Raw genomic sequence first — 19,770 nt, 5'->3', positions numbered from 1 at the left:
AAAAAAAAAATTTTTTTTTTTTTTTTTTAGAAGGGATTCGAAGGGGATTTGGAAAAGGAAGCAAAAAAAGAAAAATCGAAGGGAAAAGTTTAGAAGTTGAGGAAAAATTTAGAAAAAAGAAAAACTTTAAAAAGAGATTTTTTAAGAGGGGAGCGAGTTCTTCTTCAAGAGGAAAATAAGAAGAAGAACTGAGGGAGAGGAAAACTAACAAAAAGAAAAAAAAAAAAAGCCGAGGAGGGCTCGGTCCGGGCGGCGCAGATCAGCCCTCGCCGGGACGGTCGGGGCTCGGCTCGGGAGGGAGGAAAATGCCGCAGCTGGGCAGCGGCGGCGGGGACGACCTGGGGGCCACCGACGAGATGCTGGCCTTCAAGGACGAGGGCGAGCAGGAGGAGAAGATCCCCGAGAACGCCTTCACCGAGCGCGACCTGGCCGACCTCAAGTCCTCGCTGGTGAACGAGTCCGAGGGCAGCGGCAGCCCGGCCGCCGCCGCAGACCCCGAGGTGAGCCGGGCCCCCCCCCACACCCCCGCCCGGCCCCCGGCCGGCCCCCACCCCCCCCCCCCCCCCCCCCCCGCCACCCCCCGCTCTGCTTTTCTCTCTCCTCCCCATGCAGGCCATCAGGCGTGTGCAGGATCCGCAGAGGGTTTATCAGGAGAAGCTCCCGGACCACATGGAAGATGGTTAGTGGCGGTGATCCCCCCATCCCCGGCCCCCCGCGGGGCCTCCCCGGGCCCCCTGACGCCCCGGGGGCCCCCCCAGGGTGGGAAGGGTTGGGGTTTTCCCCCCAGAAAGCTGCCCACACCCCCCCTGCAGTCCCCTCTCTTGGGGCCATGGGGCAAAAAGGCTCCCCGAATAATCCATCACCTCCATGGGCTCCCCCGGCAGGCAGAAGTCACCTGTCGGAAGGCAAACCTTGATGGGGAACTTTGATTTCAGCAGGTATGAAGCACCAGGACCCAGGGATGTATAAAGGATCCGCGTATTCTGGCTACCCATTCCTAATGCTCTCAGACCCTTATCTGCCAAATGGATCTATGTCACCGCTGGTGAGTTCATCCTCTCCTTACCCAGAAGTTTGGTGGCCTCTCACTGCTGCAGTGTGCTGCGGGTACCGTGCAGGCACCTCTGTGTGCTGTTTTTCCTGACAAAATGCATCTCTGTTTGTAAATGCCTGGGCGCTGTCCTGTCCTAGCTGAAGGAAGGAGTGGGAAGGGGCAGCGATGCTTGGCGGGCAGTGCTGCTTCTCTCCAAATCTGCTGGAGGAGCTTCTTCTCAAGTCTCCTCTCCTAGGTGCGCCTTTGCTCTTCCAGCAATCAAACCCTAAGATCTGGTGTAAAAATGCCCCTTCCTTTCTCAGGGTCCAGAGGCGAGCAACTTCTGGTGTTTGTGTTCAAGGACACGTCCCGTGGTTTAACTTTAGTTTGGTGTATCTGCTTGTAAAATGGCCAGGTTTTGGCCTGCCGTTGGTTAGGGCTCTGTTGTGGATGATGGCCCAGAAAGTGGGTCTTACGCTTCTGAAATGGCAATGGAGGCTTTTCGGAAAGAGCTTAATGCTACTGGAGGGCTATTCCAGTCTTCTTCCTACAAAGTTTTTCCCTTTCAGGTCAAATCAGTTAGTAGCTCTGCGTATTTTGATGTTTATAATAAGTTTTGCTGTATGAATAATTGAACTAAAGGCTGCTGTAGAAAAGCTGTCTCTACCCATCGCCATCTCTATCAGAACTTCAGAAAAGAATTTTGTGACATCGCAGCAGATACTGAGCTCGTGTCGCTCCAGGGGAGCCGGCATCGCTGCATTCATTTCAGACATTTGCAGTCGGTTAATGAGAACCGAGCAGCATTCAGCGTATTTCAGTTTTAGTTTTCAACCTTTAAAGGAATAAGGTTTAAAAGAATGTGTTATGCCCTCCTTAGTGTAAGCAGCTCAGTTTTCAGGTGTTTGTTCACTGGAGGGGTAGGATGTTAAGCCGGCGTTGTGAAAAACGGATGGATCGTGGGGTATGAGACAATCCTTGAGGTGTGATAAAATGTTGTTTGTGGGAATCAGTGCTGTCTGCTCCCGCAGGCAGGAGGAAAAAGGTCCCTCTGGCAGCCCCACCATGCCCCAGCAGAGCCCTGCTCTGTCAGGGGGGAGCCCATCTCCCTGCCGTCACTGTCATAACCACAGAGGTCAGGGGCAGGTATGGAGGATCTCTCTAAATGTTGAAGTCTTTTCCAGTTTACAGCAAGAAAAGGTGTGTTTGCATGGCAGGGCGTTGTACTCAGAGTATGCGTCTCGTCTGTTGCTGCCCACCTCATGTCGTTTCCTCCAGGTATCCCCCTCGCCCCTCTAAAATACAAAGCTGTTCTCTTCCTGATACCTTGGAAATGGTGATATAGAACTTGTTTTATTGAAATGCATTTAATTTGCTCCCTTGTATAGAACCTGGACAAGTTCAAAGTTACATTAGCCCAGTAACTATTTGTTGTAGTGGAATATTTCTTTTAATCTTAAACCCTTACTAGATGGGCACCAAAGTGTCTATTTGTTAGCAATTATGCTGAAAAGCAGATTGTGGCTTGTGAATCGCCTTTCCCCTTGATAATGTTAAAAATAAATAAATACAGGTTATTGTCAGAGCAACAGATAGCTGTAAATAGACCGGACAGAACTCAGAGAGGAGAAAAATGAGTAGCAGAGAAGGAAAGATTCCTGTCCCCTTGAGAGCCACAAAAATCACTCACAGCCTTAGTGAGTTTTACTTAGGTCTGTTCAGATCCTGCAGTGCTTTATATGTTGCATGATTAAAAAGCTGATTTGACATTTTCAGCTAAAAGTCTGTTACCAAACATTAAGGGAAGAAATCTTCCCATGTCTAAAGGCTGGTCTTTCCTTTAATTTTTGGGGCTTGTGTAGTAGTTGTGCCAATATATCTTCTGAGCAATTTTGTCCTGTGTTTATATTGACTGTGTAAAGGTTATTGTTGCTAAATTATGTATTGCTCTCATATAGATTTATTGCCACCGTGTGCATTACATAAAATGCGAGCTCTAATCTGGTGGCTGCTTCCAGTAATTGAGGAGGTCAGATCTGTGACCAAAGATTTCAGATACTTAACCAGCCATAAAAGTGTGTTTAATTAACATTTTAGCATGAGTTGGAGGGGAGGGCTGTGTGAGTAGATGGGATTGTGTATCACAGCCATGCGTGGTGGAGGTTGTATTTTTGCTTGATGGGGCTTCCTGGAAACAGTTGTTTGCAGTTCGGATTAATTTCAGAATCCTCAAAAACAAAAATTAAAAAACAAGGAAAGGCTCTTTTTCAAGCTATCGTGGCTTTGTGCCTAGCTGCCTGACAAGGACAGTACAGCTGCCCGAAAGACGAAGGGCAGTCGGCAGTGAGGTTTGGGGCTGAGCCCCCCAGCCGCGCACCACCAAACCACGATCCTGCTGCGGGGCGCTGCGAGCGGAGCTGAGGCCGGCCCGGTGTGCTGCCCGGGCGGGTGTGTCGCTACCGGTGTCGCCGCAGAGCTGCTTCTGCTCTTTCTCATATTTATTTGCTCAGCAGCATCCCTTCAGCTTTGTTTCCCTCGGGGTGGTTGTAGCTTGCTGGCTGCTGCCTTGCCCCAGTGGTGCTCACAACAGTGTCCTGCTGGGCTCCCTCTGTCCTCGCAGCCCAAACTGTGTCTTCTATCAACACACACCCACCTGGGTTATCTACACGTGCTGCTGCTGCTCCCGAATGATGCTCTGAGTGTGTCCAGGTACCTGGCAGCAGCAGTGCCAAGCCAGCTGATGTGCTGAGCCCCCACCGAGCAGCAGGATGTGGCGAGAGCCAGCCTGAAGCAGGCAGCAGCTCAGTGCTGCTGGTGGTGGCAAACACCTTCTTAGGGCAGTTTGGCTGGATTGGTGCTGATTTCAGCACTGATTTGAGCAGAGCTGGCAGAGAGGCAGGAGTCCGGATGGCAGGTGATGGCCAGGCGCTCCTGGAGCTGGGGATGAAGCAGTGGAGCGAGCCCAGGGTCCCTGTGTTTTGGGAGCAGGCTGGGGATGCCCCTGGGCTGGCTGCTCCAGGACGGGTGCTTCTGGGCAAAATGGGTCGAGAGCATCTCTGTGCAGACCGTGCACATGTCTGAAATCCTGACATTTTGCAAGGCACCAAGCGAGCTGTTCCTCAGCCGGCTCCCAGATGTCGCATGCACGTGGCATGAGTCTGCTTCGTCTCTCCTGAAAAAGTCCAGCTTTTTCCAGAGCAGAATATGTAGGATTTGCAGGTTAAGAAATCTGCAAGAAACTTCCAAAGAATATTAACACATTGAGGAACTGCTTTTCTAAATGAAATGTAAGACCATAAAACTATATCCTTTTTTAAATAGTACAAATGACTTTAAATCAAATTAAGGTACATCCTTAGTAAGAACATCAGCCTTTTAGGTGGTTACAAACATTAGAGGTCAGACATGGTCAAACATGTTAACACTTTGATCAGATTAAAATATTTTTCTTGCTACAGTTGTATAATTGAGTTTAGACCCGAGGGGGTTTTCTGAACATTGTTATATCTTGTACCATGTGGTAGTTAAATTTTAGAAGGAGCGCTTATAAGTTCCTTCTGTAAATAGGTTTGTGAAGTCAGGGATGAGCAGTGCTGTCCCGTATGTAGGGACGTGGCGGGAGAGCCCCTGGAGCAGGGAAACGCGACCGAATGGGGCTTGTTCCGTTCCCTCCTCTGCTGCACCCCTCTTGTGTTTAGGCAGCTTGTGGGGTGTAGGAAGGCAGAACTCAAGTGTTCTGTATAAAAAGCTGAGGCACTGGACTTTGTCCTGTTCTTGTGTGAGAAACAGAGGTCCGAGAGTATCTATTTCCTTGGAAAATAAGGACACTACCTAATTTTCTTAGCTATTAAGCAAACTAGAGCTCACATAGGAGCCAAAGGGTGGTGGTACGCTCCCAAGCTCTGCACATCTAAAGCCCCAGAATGAGATGTCGGGCCCAGGAAATAACGTAGATGTTCCCGAGGTCCACCTGGCTCCTTGAGCTCAGTCCTCACGCAGTGGGTTTGAGCTGTCCCCTTGGGCAGGGCGAGATGAAAGCGAGCTTACTGCTGGCCTGAGGCCACAGGTCCCAAACGTGCATCACGAGGTCAAAAAGCTGAGGCTGAAAGTTTCCCTCAGTGGTTGGCAGGAGAGGATCAGTCCCAGGGGGCAGGACAGAAGCTGGAGCAGTGTGAGCTGGGTGCTGGGACACAGCTTCTGGGTCCATCCAGGTCCACTCCATCCCATAGCAGCAGGCTGTTGTCCCCGCAGCAGGTGGTGGTAGGAAGAAATCTGCAGCTCAGCTTCTGCATAGAGGTCTTTCTGTCCTAGCTTGTGCTGTCAGAGCCATATTTTAGTACTGCTTTTTCCATGTGAGGTTCTGATCCTGTTGAAACCAGCGGCAAAACTCCCCAGAGTCTCCATGTGACTGGGTTTGTCCCTGCACGGGGGCTGCCGCATCCCTCTCCAGATGTGCTGGGATGGGCTGCAGGAGAGCACTAGCATGGTGCGGCACCAGCAGTGCCTGCTGCGGTGCGACAGCAGCATCACCAGCAGCATCCCAGGTGGGTTCCCTGGTGGCAGGGGCAGTGCCCTGTCCCTGGGAGTTGTTATAGTCCTGGCAGAAAGTACTGGGAGCACAGTGCCTAGTGGTGGATGTCCTGGCACAGGCAGATGACTGATTTGTTCCCTCCTGACCAAAACAAATCCGCTTCTCCCAGCTCTTCCACCTAGCTTGAAACAGGATAGTGGTGAAAAGCATTTTTTTTAATAAAGTGTAATGCTGGATAGGTGGATGTACCAAGATGCAGGGCTTCCAAGGTCATTTATTGCATGTCTGATTCAGCCTCGGTTCCCCCCCAAGGAAAATTCTTGTGTTAATTTCTGAGTTCATATCACACCCTCAATTTTGAAACAGAACTTCCCTTTGAAATAAATTAGAGAGTTCTGCTTAAGAAGTAGTGACATGATACAGCACTGCATGTGTGTGGTCTAATATAACCTTATTTTTAAAGTTTTTTTTTGGAATGAAAAAAGGGGAAAGAAATATGTCACAGGGAAACAAGACCAAGTTTTATGTAAATCCTTGCCTGTGCACATGATTTAGGTGGTTCAACCATATCTGCTCTTGTCTTGGCATTGCTGCCCAGGCTCCCCTGGAGCTGGTTGGTGACGGGGAGCTGCTGTGACATTATGCATGGGAAAGGCACTGTTCCTGCGAGCTCCCAACTCTTGCAGTTTGTGAGACATTATTAGCTCAACCGGTGGAGAATTTGGAGAGAAAAGAAAAACATAGCATAGACCCAAACTCCCAAAGCTCATCCATGTTAATGATTAATATTTTTGAAATTTTAACTGGGAAGAACAAAGTGATTTGGGGGTTAGTGCCACATGGCGCGTCTGAGATGAAAGGTGAGAGCTGTTCAGCCTGGTATCCCAGGCTTTAACCGAGCAAACAGGGGAGCAGCAGAAGGGAGTGAGGAGCTCGGGAAGCACCAGGGGACGTGTGCTGCACCAGCCTGCAGTCAGTTCGCTCCAATAAGTCTGCAAGCACCATTCAGTTCCTGTACTCGGTGGAAACTCTGACAAATCCGTACAGTTTGGGTTTGCTGGCATTTGTTGTTCCGAGGTACCCATCTGAGAAATCATGCGGGTGCTTCCATGGCTGAGCCAGACGTTGCTGGGTCCGCAGGGATGACTGGCTGCTCTCGCGGATCATCAGTGAGGGCCAGATCCTCACTGCAGATTGCATCCCTCTCTATCTGCAGCGTGATCTGCAAGTGCAGCAGGTTTTCGGGGTACGGGTGGTGTGAGCTGCACACCTAAGATTGCAATCTGCTCTGGTCTGTATGTCTGTGTGCATGTCATGGCAGTCAGTGGCAGAACACAGTCAAGAGCTGAGAAATACCCACTGTTTTGAGGGAACGTCTATGACTTGCCATTAACTTCACGCCTGCACTGCTTTGTCTGCCCTTTGTCCCTGTGTGATGCAGCAAGACCAAATTTAGTGTTCATTTCATGTGGTTTGGCCTTTGAGCCCCGTCGCTAATTCACTGTAGGGAAGGTAAAGGAAGGATCTAGTTCAGCATGGTCCCGGGGGGGTGCTCGTGGGGAGGCTGTGCTGGACCAGGCAGGTGTGGGGGAATGGTAGTCTGGCACAGGCTGTCGTTCAGCTACTGAAATCCCCTGCACCATATGTGCCTCGCAGATTCCTCGTGAAGTCCTCAGGGATTGTCTTCTCCTTTTTGTCTGAAGAGGGGCCGCCTCAGTCCCAAGCACAGACCTTTAGGAGAGGGCATGGCTGCTGTGGGAGCCACGGCTCCTGTCTCATCCCAGCCTTATAACACTTTGCACAATCCCGGGGGCTGCCCGCAGCCATCCCATAACGCCTCTCCTCTCAGGTGCTGCTGCTGCTTTTCCTTGTTTTCCCATGCCTTTGCCACTCCAGCTCCCTGCTGCTGGTGCCAGGAGATAGCTAGCATCAGCATCTCTCCCCGCCTGATGCGTATGTGCTCTTACCTCATCGTTTACCAACAGTGGGTGGAGGGCTCAGAAATAGGAGAGCCGGTCCATGTCGCTTCCTGGGCTCTGCAGAGCCAGGGAGAGCTCCTCAGCCTGACAAAATCCCTCCCTGCAGCCCAGCTGGGAGGTGTGAGTACCCCCGCACAGGCCCTTTCATGTGCTGTTCTTCCAAACATGCCTTTAAAAATACACACAACATGATACGTGCTCGCTAATAATCTCTGTGTCTGGAGGCTGAAGCGAAGGTTGGGTAGGAGGCCTAGGTGACTCAGAGGGCCGGTAACAGGATACAGAGCCGTGAGCTTCCTACTTCCCAGCTTTCATCCGGCTGATTCAGTGACGACCTCGTGCCCATTGCTGCCTGGTCCAGTGGCCTGCCCACGAGGGCAATGCTCCATCCTGCTCCTGAGCAGGGTGAGAGTCTCGTGGCATGGATGATGAATGTCCCCTGGGCCCAGCCTGGCCGTGCCGGGAGCTGGCGACATCCCCACCAAAGCCTCTGCTTGTGTGAGCTGGAGGCCTCGTCCTTGCCCTAGGGTTGCCGCTTCAGCACATGCTGCTGGCTCACAAACCCACCTACTTGATTTCTTAAAGGAAGTGATTGCAACACCATGTGCCTCTGAGTGTTGATTACAGCAGGATCTGTTTCTTGGTCACCTCCAAGTGATCTTGGGCAAGCAGCTCTCCCCTTCACAAGGGCCTCCCTGCACAGCAGCGTTTCACCGCTCTGTCCTCTGGCCCTTTTCTCCAATTTTTGCCCCTGGGTGTTTATAAATTATGACCCTCCCCAAAGTTATGAAGGGCTGTGCTGCCACGGCTGTCTCTGTGAAGTGGTTTCATGGAGAAAGTGGGCCGTTTGGTCAGGGCTGACGATGAGGAGGGTTGGCAAAGGCCGGCAGAAGGAGCGGTGCCTACCCGGAGCATCCCGCTGGCCGGAGGCTCTGGGCAAGAGGCCACGGCAGTGGCTCCAAACCTCCGCTGCCTCGGCACTAAACACGGCTCAGCTGCAGCACAAAGAATCTGGCTCATTGTTTTTCACGGGGTCCCCAAATTAGTATTTTGTAAAACAAAACAATAAAGTCAACAATGCTGTGGGAAGTTTTCGAAACCAAAGTAAAGCTGGATGCTAGAATCTAGAGCACTTTTCGCCTCCGGTTATAACAACTTTACATTTGATTAAATGATAGGCAAAAAAAGAGTCTCAACAGTGTCTCCTTTGTTCCATGGAGAATTGGGAGCCATAATATACAAAGTACACATCTGTCTTCGAGAGCTATGCCGCAATCATGGACTGACCAAAAAAGACTTTTTTTTAGAGTGATTCCGCTTCTATGCTGTATGTTGCATTTGTTTTCTGCTGTGGTTTGCTCTGAGGAGCAGCATCCACGAACGTAAATAGAGGTTCTCCTCTGATGTGACTTACACAAAGAGAAAACACGAAAGCCCAGGATCATAAAGTGTGCTTGACTCGGCACGAAGGGGGTAAAATTATAAACACTTGCTTAGGAGATAGTTTTCCCAGAAATATGCTCAGAAAGGATCATAAATGCGGAACTTGTATTTAAACACTGAGAAGATGGCACCCAGGAGATTGCCTTTATGTTTCGGAAATAAACCCTCTTAAGGTCTACCACATGAAAATTTGTTGTTCTTAGCACGGGCGGGCTGACGATTTGGTTCTCATTACGTGTTGCTTCCCTGGAATTGCTGGCACACGCTGTCGTGTCGCAGGAGCTGGGGTAGGCAGTGAGGAGGAGCCGTTGTCTTCTAAAAATTTGGCTTTGTATGACTTTGCCCTTAAAGAAGAAAGGCTGATTCCAGCGTGGGAGACTGTACAACCCCTGACACCAGCATAACCCAGGTTGAAGCTTGGCCTTTGAACTCTGACTTCCTGCTATAACTTACACAGTGTGGCACTGCGATCTTTGAAATCCGACCATCTGAGGTGATGCAGGGATTCAGAAGTCCAGGTGACGCTCGTGGGAGCACGTCGTGCTGTGCTGTCACTGCCGAGCACTGTTGGACAGCCAATGCTGTCGCACAAGAGAATTAAATATATAAATATTAACCCTAAATCCCAAACTGAAGTAATAATATAAAATAAGAAGGAAAAAAAAAAAAAAAAAAAAAAAAAAAAAAACCTTTCTGTTTAACTTTCTCTGATACAAAGCAATTTCTCCAGGACTGTGTGCCATATGAAACACATTATAAATGCTCTTGTAAAATCCACATCATTATACCACATGAAAGGCTGGCTCCTAAAAATAGCCATTCAGAGAGGATGCAGGCTAGTAGCAATTTCGGTGATCATGAAATAGTTGTGTTGACATCTCTATGCATGCACACCCACAGAAAGCTTTGACTTTTGAATATTCTTAGCAACATTTGTGCTTTGTGGAATTTTCCACGTTCTGGTCCCATGAATAGTCTCTTGGCCAGTGGTGTTCCTTTCTGATCTTATCCTTGTACTTCTAAACTTTATTTTATTGAGAAAATTGGTAAATTATTTTTTCTTCTGCATGAAACTCTTTCCTTGCTGTCAGTTTGCCAGCGGTTGACAGTATCAGTTGTATTTCCCTATCTGCTATCAATGGAAATATTTTCTCTTTCCTTCAATAAACCCACACATCCCTAGCATTTGGAAGGCTAACTGTCAAAATGTAAACCTGGAGCATTAGATGATAGCATGAGGTGCTGCCACATCTACCCGGCCTTTGTATCTGCTTTAGTATTCAAAAGAAAGTAAATGAGATCTGCAGTAATTACACAGCAATGTATCCACAACAGAAATTTCTTCCTCGTCCCAGCAATCAGAATTTGGCTTTTGTTTTGAAATATGAAAGGATATAGCCTCCTGCCTTTGGTGTGTTTGCAGCAAAGCCCTGGCTGGTATAAACTGCCATAGCTCTGGGACAGACAACAGAGTCATGCCAATTGATATCAGTCAAGATCTTTTTGAAGAGCTCATCATATTTTATTTTATTGCTGCCGTGTTTTGTTTTTAGCTTGTTATTTGTTTGAAATCACTACTATAGGGATAGCTTTCTGAAAACTGTTTGAATCTCCAGCGCTGATCTCTGTTTGCATTTTTCTTTTATAAGCAGAGATGGGGATGCTGGAGCCATGCATCTTCAAACGCTTGGATATCTGAAGGTTGTGGCTTAAGCCTGTCCAATGTTTTAAGTGTGTGGCCCCTCTAAAGCCAACTGGAAACAGTTTATTTCTTCAAAATAAGTTTGCTTTTGGAATTGGAGTAAAATCTTTGGCAATATCGAATGAAATAATAGGGTGTTCAGGAAAATTGCATTGCTTCATAAATAGCTGGCATGAAAATCATTAAGTCTGAAGTTTCATTCAAATCAGATGTAGCTGTGGTTCTAGTGGGGCAGTACACAAACTCTTCAAGAAATACAACTCAAACTGATTCACTGTGAGAGTTGCAGTCACTCTCCAAGTTGTTTTAACTTAAAGGGCAGCTCTTGTCCCCTGTCCAGCTCTGCAGTCCTTTTCCAGTGGAAGCCTTCTCTCAAGTTCTTACATCCATCTGTTGAATTCTTGCAGGCTGTTGGTAACTTTGAAGCATCGCATGCTGTAAATCAGCATCACAGAAATATGCTTGCTCTTGCCAGCTTAGCTCCCTAAAACAGCTGGATAGGGGGATGTGGGAACACCTCAACGAGACAATGACTTTAATTCTTCCAAACATCATAGAATAAATGCATTCATGTCTAAATACAATCAGTAGTACTTTAAGAATATCTTTCCAACTAAGTGCTAAGAAATTTTGGCTCACGTGTTGGCATAGAGGCAACAGATACTTGGAAAGAGCCCCAAAAAGTTCTGAACACTTCTACCTTGAAGTTTACATCACGCCTAAGCCCTTTTGTATTTTCCATAACTAATCTGAGGGCTGAAACCAGGGTTACATCTGATAGCATAGGTTTTCTACTATTTTGAAGGACTCTGGGCTTTTCCTGCTAGGAGCAGAATTCAGTTAAAGACAATAAATGCACACAGCTCGGCTGGAGCTCTGAGATTCTTAGCCGTGCTGGAACAGAAGGATTGTTGTAGGGAAAATTTCATTTCTTCACTCAAGAGTTACTACAAATTACCTGTTATTATTAGTGCCAATTGCTTGGATATTAGCACTAACTGAAAATGGCATATAACTACATAACATACATTTAAACTTTGCAAAAATAACTATTTTCAAATTCAAAAAAAATAATATTTTCAAATCATAATATACTACACTTACTGATCTGGTACATGGGTCTACATGTAAATCCATGCTGGGGGATAAGGCAGGCTGCAGTGCTGTATGTGTGAATCTATGGAAGATGAGCACACGTTTCCAAAACCATCACTGTTTGCCCATTTTTTAAAATTATTTTTTTCAAATCTTGGTCTCTCCTGGCGGGTGCATTGCTGCTGCCGTGGGTGGGAGCTGCCTCCCTCCTGCCTGCGCCCTGGGAGTTCGTTTGATACGGCGCCCAGCGATCCTGTTACCGGAGAGCACCAGGTGCCGCGTAAATAGCCAAATAAACAGACATTAGTAACACAAGTTGTTTATGTGTTAACACAGGATGTTCTCAAAATCAGGTAAGAAGTGAGGCATGTTACCAAGTTTTATAGCAGAGGAACCGGATAGTCTTGTACCTGCGTGCAGGGCTGCGACTGAGGAAGCGCGGTTTTATCCCAGCTTCTGCTCCGGGTCCCCCAGCAGCTCGTTTGTCTGTGACTCAGTTTCCCCCAGGAGCATTTTGAAGCTTTATCGTTGCATGTGTGAGAAGGGTTTGCAGAGCACTGCAGGGAAAGCCATGTCGATACAGAAAAACAAAAACAATACAACAGAAAAAAAAAAAAATAACACAAAACCCATCACTGGCTACTGTGATCGGAGCTGTTTCAGAAGCGATTGGAGAAAGGCTAGCCAAAAAAAAAAGTAAGCTGCACTGGTCATTAGACCATTTACTTTAGGATATTAAACAAATTGTGATTTCATAATCTTTTAGCAAGTTGCAGGTGGCCCTAAAACCGCAACTCCTTCGAGGCGATTGGCATGTTTTCTCACTTTGGAAACAAATCACATCTTTAGCCTAAACGGTAATGTCGTGGAGTGACATTGGTTGGTGGGAGTGGTGACTGGATGGTCCAACGTGTTGTCTCTAATGCACATGCCGTGCAAATCCCTGCTGCTAAGCCGAGGACAAAATGTCACTTCTTATTTACCCGCTTGCAATATGCTGATGAGAACAACCTCCAGGATTGCACGGCATAGTTTTTGGACACATGTACCAAACTCCTGGATGCATAATTCAAATTCCTTGTCATGAAGAATGAGTCTATTTATCTTGGAACCTTTTTTACTTAAACAGTAATCTCTAGGAAATCATTTGTTAACAGTAGTTAGCTGCCAGTTTGTCAGTTAATGGCTTGAGGCAAAGTCAGAAGCAAATGAAATCTTTTCCAGGCAGATGTCGCATGTGGTGCAGAAAGGTTTATAACAACTACAATCATCAGGGGAGGCTCTCAGATGACTTCAGTCCAACTTCTAGCAACACGGGCAACCTGAGAGCCATCGGGTATGGCCGGCCACGTGGCTAGCACATCCCTTTGTAAAATACTGAAGCCTGCAGCCGCGCTGCCTCTGTGTGAGCCGGGGCTTTCCTCGCTGGAGGCTGCAGGTGCGGGTGTGCGGAGCCCAAAGCCGCTTTGGACCCACTCAGCTCCAGGGGGACGGGGCAGGGAGCTCCAGCCCGGCTCTGAGACGTTATCGGTTCCCCATAGAAGTCTAGCAGTGAGTTTCAGTTAGGTAATGAGGGTTTATCTGATTTCTCTTTAATCTGAGAAGCATCACTGAGCATCGCAGACAGAACGATAACCTCAAATTGCTGTTTATCTCGAGCTCGGTGCTGCGTGGAGGAAAGTGGCGAAAACGGGGGAAAATTCATGGGAAGGGGAGCTGAGAAAAGTCACCGAAGCCTCCACCAAATCCCTCCTTCTAGCAGGAGGAGCGGGTGAGAAATAACTGCCCTGAGTAGAAACTCTCCCATGAAGCCACAAAATCCAGCTGAAATAAATACCACTTCCCTGCAGCATTATCTCCCACTCTGCGCTGTCTACCCACAGAGGATGGTAGGGTGTATGAACTGGCAGGGGATTAATGGCAGCGTGGTTCATAAAAAACGTTGCTGCCAGAAGGACGTGGGACCCAGACAGAAGTAAAGAGGGGCTGGTTCTCTCTGCAGATGCCCCCAAGTGCTATTTGTCTGAGAGCAGATTTTCCCACAGATCTTTGGCCTTCATATTATTTGAAGAACCCCCTCTGCAGCTGCAATCCTTCCCTCCCCCGAGGGAAAAACAGGGTGGTAACTTTGTGAACTGAATGGTGTGGAGGTTTAGGAGTGCTGCCATGGGAGGGGAAGATTTGGCTCATTAGCGTGGAACATTGTGTTGCCAGGAACAGAGTTTTGGGGCAGAACTAATAACATGGAAGCAGATGCAGTCAGCTTTTATTAAACTGGTTTGTAGATGACTTTAAATAGGCAGCAGTTGTTCGTGGGTCTCTCCCTGTGAAAGGCAGAACAGACCCCAGCAGCAGAACCTGACTTAGATGCTGTCTAGCAGGTACAGAGCAGCCAGCCAAACCTGGGGATGTCAGGAAAAAAAATCTTCCAAATGTCTTTTAAGGAAAAAAAAAAAAAAAAAAAAAAAAAAAAAAAAAAAAACTTTGTGGTTCTGTTATATTTTTAAGCTCTTATAGTCCACATCTCACCTGGGACAAAGAACAGCTGTAGAGTCATAGAGCTTATGGTCTGAAGGAACCAACATTATATCATCTCCTCTTTATTGTGGTGTATCACCTCTGTGTCTCTGACTACTGAATTTCACTCAGTCACCCCAATAGCTGGGTACACCATTAACTGCTTGGCCGTTAATGTTACAGGTCGGGATGGATAAATCCATCTCCAAGCCCAGTTTTGAAGCACTTCTCCCTTGAATCACCCCTTCTGTAGCGCTCATTAACTCCAGAACGCTTATCTGCATCGCTGATGATCGGTTGCCATTTCCTGACACATAGCATTCCACGGCCACCAGTAACGATGGGCTGAACTCACTCTGTAATTGCTTTACACAAGTACACAGGCTGCAGAGACCATCCACCAAACACAAATTGCCCGTGCTGGCTGGCTACCAGATCCAAACAAGGCGGCTGATGCCTCCGAGAGGTCAAAGATCGTCCGTCCATCCCTCTGCCAGACCCAGCAATGAATACTGCTGTGTGTCCTTACAGTGTCCTCCTCTTCCACCCCCTCCATGCAGCCCGAGCTAGCTGTCTGGCTCTCGTGAGGCTACCAGCAATGATCAGCCCCTCCAACGCAGCCGAGTCTGCAAATCTCTGGAAAGGTGTCTGTTGGATTTCTGACTGCTCCATAGGAGTCTATTAGCTGTCAATTTCTTCCCCACCAGCTCCAGCCACCATTTCGTAGAGCCAGGGACACCTCCAGAAATCCTCTCTTTGCTCTGTGCATCCAGGAGCAGCCTGACGTATGCATGAGGTCTTTGTCCACGTGCTCCTCACAGCCTCGTCATCCCGGGCCTGCTGAATAAGGCTCAAAGAATCCCATTTGAATGCTGCACTCCATCCTACCTTTGTTGTGCAATACTTTTTTTTCTCAGGCAGTTTCTAATCTACAGATTTTCTGGGATCTGTGCATGGCGTGAAGGGAAGCCTCCTCATCACCTCAGGTTCTGTCTTTCAGTACCAAGTGTTTAAGACATAATTCTAGGCGTCCAGGGCTTGCTTTCTCTTTGTGTCTCCTTTGCTGTTGCTTTCATTTACTAACATGTTGAACTTCAAAGTCTATTCTTTCTCCTTCCTAATTTTTATGGAAAAATGGTCTGAACCCCATTTGCATTTCCTCCCTGAGGATACTGGCAATCCTTAATCCTATATATTAAAGAATCTCAGTTTTCCCAGCAGCCTTTTATTCTGGGACTACTCTTCCATTCTGTTTTCTCCTTGAAATTCTCTCCTGTGGTTCCAAATTGCTCTTCATGGTGCCCCTGACCACGGTCACATTCTGTTATTAGCTATTCGCACGGACATTTGATCACTTTTAAGTCTTTTTCCTCCCCTTTCCAGCCTGCTCTGTGGCAGGTAATTGGTAAGGGTTTCACGCTCGTGGCGGTGCGTGCACGTTTGCCCTTGGTGTTGCAGCATCCAGCACGGGGCCGCGTGCCGTGAAACCCAACAATCTCCAGGGCCCAATGGGAGTAACTATTTCTAGAGCCACGAGACAGCAGGATGAAATAAAGGACGGCAAATAACTGGGTGCAAACGTATTATGCATGGTGCTCATCCACGCTGCGAGCTCTGTACTACAGTCAAAGATAAGGAGATGGCTCCTGGTGGTACCGGGGTGGCACTGGGGGGATCCAGCCTCCCTGTCGCTTGTCCCTCTCGCTGCTTCCATGTGAGTGTGTGCCAGGAGAGCCCTGATGGTGGCTTGCCGGGAGGTGCGGGAAGCAGGCAGGGTGCTGGCTGGGCTGGCCGGCCGGATCCGGGGGCTGAGATCACGCAAACCCAGTCTTCTCTCCTACAAGTCATTCTCAGCTATGTGCGCGGGTAATTAGCATGTGCATAAACACTTTGTAATCTTGTGATCATGGCTTGCAGATTAGCTCTTTTGCCAGCTTTGCGATTTCTTTGCCAGTTTTAGTTTTAATTGCAAATCCATTACTGCCAGCTCCCTTGCATATTGTAGCAATAGGCAAATTAAAACACTTGGACACAGTTGGGCGGGTTTCAGTTAAGAAATTAATTGTTACTGCCAACCAGGGCTTTTTAATGTGAGGGTGGCATTTGAGCTTGTTTTTGAGGGCATAATCTCCGAGACTTTCTTTTTTCCCTTCTCCTCCCCCCCCCCACCAGACTGCGTTGCCCTGTCGAGCAGCTCCACAGATGGCATGAAGCAAATGCTCGCCTCTTTGATCTCCTAGTCAAGAAATTTGGAAGTCGTTCTGAATTTATGAGAATCCTGTCTGAAATAAATCTGTCTGTGCACAGGGCCACACTAAGTCAACCCAGAGCTGCAGGCACCGCTCACCTGCATCTCGCCGTGCAGGATGCGTCCCACAGGAGCACTGGGTGATGCCGTAGCGATAAAGGGAAACTTTATGCATGTTGTTGAACATGAAGAAGTCTAGACAATCTACGATTTACCAGTCAGGGTAATTGGCTAAAGGCTTAATCCGCCCTGATAATCCAGTAATGGTATTGTTGGCAGGACACTGATGTAAATATCACTCAGCAGAGCTGGCAGCCTCTGTCTCCTGCGATTGGTGCCATTCCCCATTCCCCATTCCATCGCCCTTGGGGCTGAGAGGGAATTTTTCAAGTTTTGCAAACTTTTCCTCTTCATTGGCCTTTTTCAAAAGCTGCTCGTGCTCCGTTGATGTTGTTTTTAATTGCATTTGCTGAACAGGCACCATTTGTCACCAGTTCAGAATTTTAACAGAAATGTTCACCAAGAACGTCCTTTATTTCCTGACATACAGTTTTTCACTCAGCTCCTTCCAACCTCCTGCTGCTGCGGTGGCACAGCCTGCCATCCCCCCTGAGCACAAACGGCATCTGCTTTTCTGATGGACCCGTGCCAGCGCTGTCAGCCACCGCCCCCCTTTTCCAGACCTGGTGGCATTCACTGGGCCTTCAGGGTTCAGCACCGGCAGCAGCAGCAAAAGCAGGGAATGACAGACGGACAAGTTCCCCCTCCCAGCGTGGGTCTACAGCCACTGGAGGCTTCCATCCGCATGTGCTGCCTTCGTGGCCTGTTGCTGTGTTAGACAGTGGCTCAGCTCTGAGAGCAGACTGAAATTATTGTCTAACTGTGCATGAAGCCAGCGGATATAATCACCTATCCTATTCCTGTTACATATTCCCTTTAACTCATTCCCTTTGTCGTAAAAAATGGGCTGTTTTCAGCTATCTCTGCAGCATTCCCAGAGGTGGTCTCTGGTCCTGTATCTGTACAGCACCGAGCCTGATTGATCCCTGCCGGGTACTGGAGGCTCTGGGACTAGGAGAATACATATAATTTATAATGCAGTCGTATTTGCTCACAGGACAGCCACTTTCTTGCATCTGATTGCTGGTCTTTCTCTCTGTGCTTCATCACCAAATTATGCCCTGAGTATTGTCTGTAAAATTCCCCTGCCTTCAGTGCGTTTGCAGACGTGTAATTGATTGGAACTCAGCAAACAATTCCCGCGAGGGCAGACGGAGAGACAGCCTGGGAGTTATGTCTCTGTGGTGGGGTTAACTCCATGCTGCCAGCAGGGGTGTAAAAAAAAACATATATAATAGTATGTAGAAACTTACTTAGGCCACTGACCGGCTGAAATGGCTGTGAATCCCTGAGCGAACTGACACTGTTTTTAAGGCAGCCTGCTTTGAACATTGTTTCTTCGTGTTTTTTTTTTTTCTGCTCAGAAAACAATGGAAGAAGTACAGTTCCGCTGCAAACAAAACCTGAACATGCTCTAACTTACATGCAAAATATCAAAGAGCGCTTATTCAGTACACATTACCACCCTTCCGTTTTACAGCAAACACCTCGTCACAGCCGAGAGACTTTGGGAAAACTATATATAGTGTATTCGGCAGAATGTCACCCTTGCAATTATCCCATAGCTCTGGCTCCACGATGTTGTGGCTAACAGATCCAACTTTAATTGTTCGTGATCTCTATCAGAACAGACATCGGGTTTGAGTTCAGCCGGTACGGAGTCAGGAGGAATAAACACGAACCTACAGTAAGATCAAAGCGGCGGAGAGGTGCGCATGTGCTAATAATAATAGCTTATGAAAGCTCATATTTTCCTTCAACAACATCCTGTCATTTGTGTATTAGCTTTGAAAGGGGTAAGAAAAAAAAAATTCAGTGTAATTTACTTCAGCAAAAAACGCGATAAGGCAGATACTTGGTTGCACCAGCTCGTGTGTGGTTTGCTGCGAGGATTGTACACGAACCGCGTCCCCCCGCGCATGTGTGAGCCGAGTGTGCAGAGGCTGAGCTGGCTGTGACCGAAGTACCATTGTTATCTGATTTTTACATACAGTCTGTGACAATGTGATGCAGGAGGGAGGATGAGGTAAACAGTCTCAAAGCTGGTAACCGCATCCACACCTGGTGCACCTCGATAAAAATGTCTGTAAACAGCTTGTATAGAGTGAGGTTACAGCGAGGCTGAGGACGTCTAACGGCTCCCAGCGGCCCAGGCAGGCTCAGGAAGACAAACACAGAGTCTGGGGGAAGACATCTCGCTGTGTTGGAGTCACCCTGCAGGGAACAGGCCCGGCCAAAGCCGGGATCCAGCCCTGTGCTGCCCATGGGTGGCACGGCCCCGCGGGCGGCCTGGTCACGGTGACTGTGCCACCCCGGGGCGCTCCGCCGGGGCCGATCAGCAGTGATTTACCCCCAGCAGGATGTGACCTACTTCGGGAGCGCTGACGGGCCCTCAGAGCCTGGCACGGCACTGACCATTTCCTCTGCCCTCTTACTTCCAGTTTTCACTGTCAGCTTTTCGATGCGGTGCAGGGGATTGAACCCCGCGGGACCGTTCCCCGTCCCGGGGGAATGCCCCGGCTGGCCCCGGGATGCCCAGCGCCGGAGCGGAGTAACCCCGACACAGAAACCGCAGGGGGAAGGCCGTGCAAAGAGGATGCTGGGCACTGGGAAGGATACGGCGTGTTTTGAATCCGCCTTTCACATTGCATGCTGTGGTTGTTGACATTCGGTTTTGCCTGTAGTTCTGCGTGCAAGCAGGAAAGGGTTTGGGGTTTTCGTGAAGGGGAGGACGGCTGACAATAAAAGGTGACAAAGTAGCCCAAGAAGTGCTGCAGATAGGCTGGCTGAGAGGAAGGAGAGAGTTGTTTAGACAGAAAGTCAGGGGGAAGAGGACCGACGGGAGCAGATAGAGGCACGGTCGCAAACTTTCTGGTCTTTCTGCACAGGTGCTGTCCTAAGGTCCTGCCGTCTGTTGGGCACGGTGTGACTGCAGCCGTACACTGATAATAACAGCGAGTAATTGCGGTGCTAGAGAGGCGTTTTTCAGGGTTGTGAGGCTGAGTGAGAGTCTATCCAAATTCTGCAGCGGCTGAATCGCAGCAAACAGGGACTCGTTAAGAAAGTGGAGCAAATAATAACGATCCGTCTGTTTAATGCAGC

The 19,770-nt window shown here is 48.4% G+C and overlaps 1 protein-coding gene across 7 annotated transcripts in view; it reads left to right on the top strand.

Annotated features, from left to right (window-relative positions):
* Window positions 1–6: 6 nt before the first annotated feature.
* Window positions 7–19,770, top strand: part of TCF7 (transcription factor 7) — a 66,810-nt gene continuing 47,046 nt past the window's right edge. For all 7 annotated transcript variants that reach the window (XM_035339004.1, XM_035339005.1, XM_035339003.1 and 4 more), the window contains exons 1-3: window positions 7–500; window positions 613–679; window positions 939–1,045. In XM_035339004.1, the coding sequence (XP_035194895.1) occupies window positions 306–500; window positions 613–679; window positions 939–1,045 (369 nt within the window). In that variant the 5' untranslated portion in view covers window positions 7–305. The remainder of the gene's footprint in view (window positions 501–612; window positions 680–938; window positions 1,046–19,770) is intronic.

Source organism: Oxyura jamaicensis, chromosome 13 (genome assembly GCF_011077185.1).
Source record: "Oxyura jamaicensis isolate SHBP4307 breed ruddy duck chromosome 13, BPBGC_Ojam_1.0, whole genome shotgun sequence".
In the NCBI taxonomy this organism is placed as follows: domain Eukaryota; kingdom Metazoa; phylum Chordata; class Aves; order Anseriformes; family Anatidae; genus Oxyura; species Oxyura jamaicensis.
The sequence above is the reverse complement of the archived record's forward strand: the minus strand, read 5'-3'. Positions and strand labels throughout refer to the sequence as shown.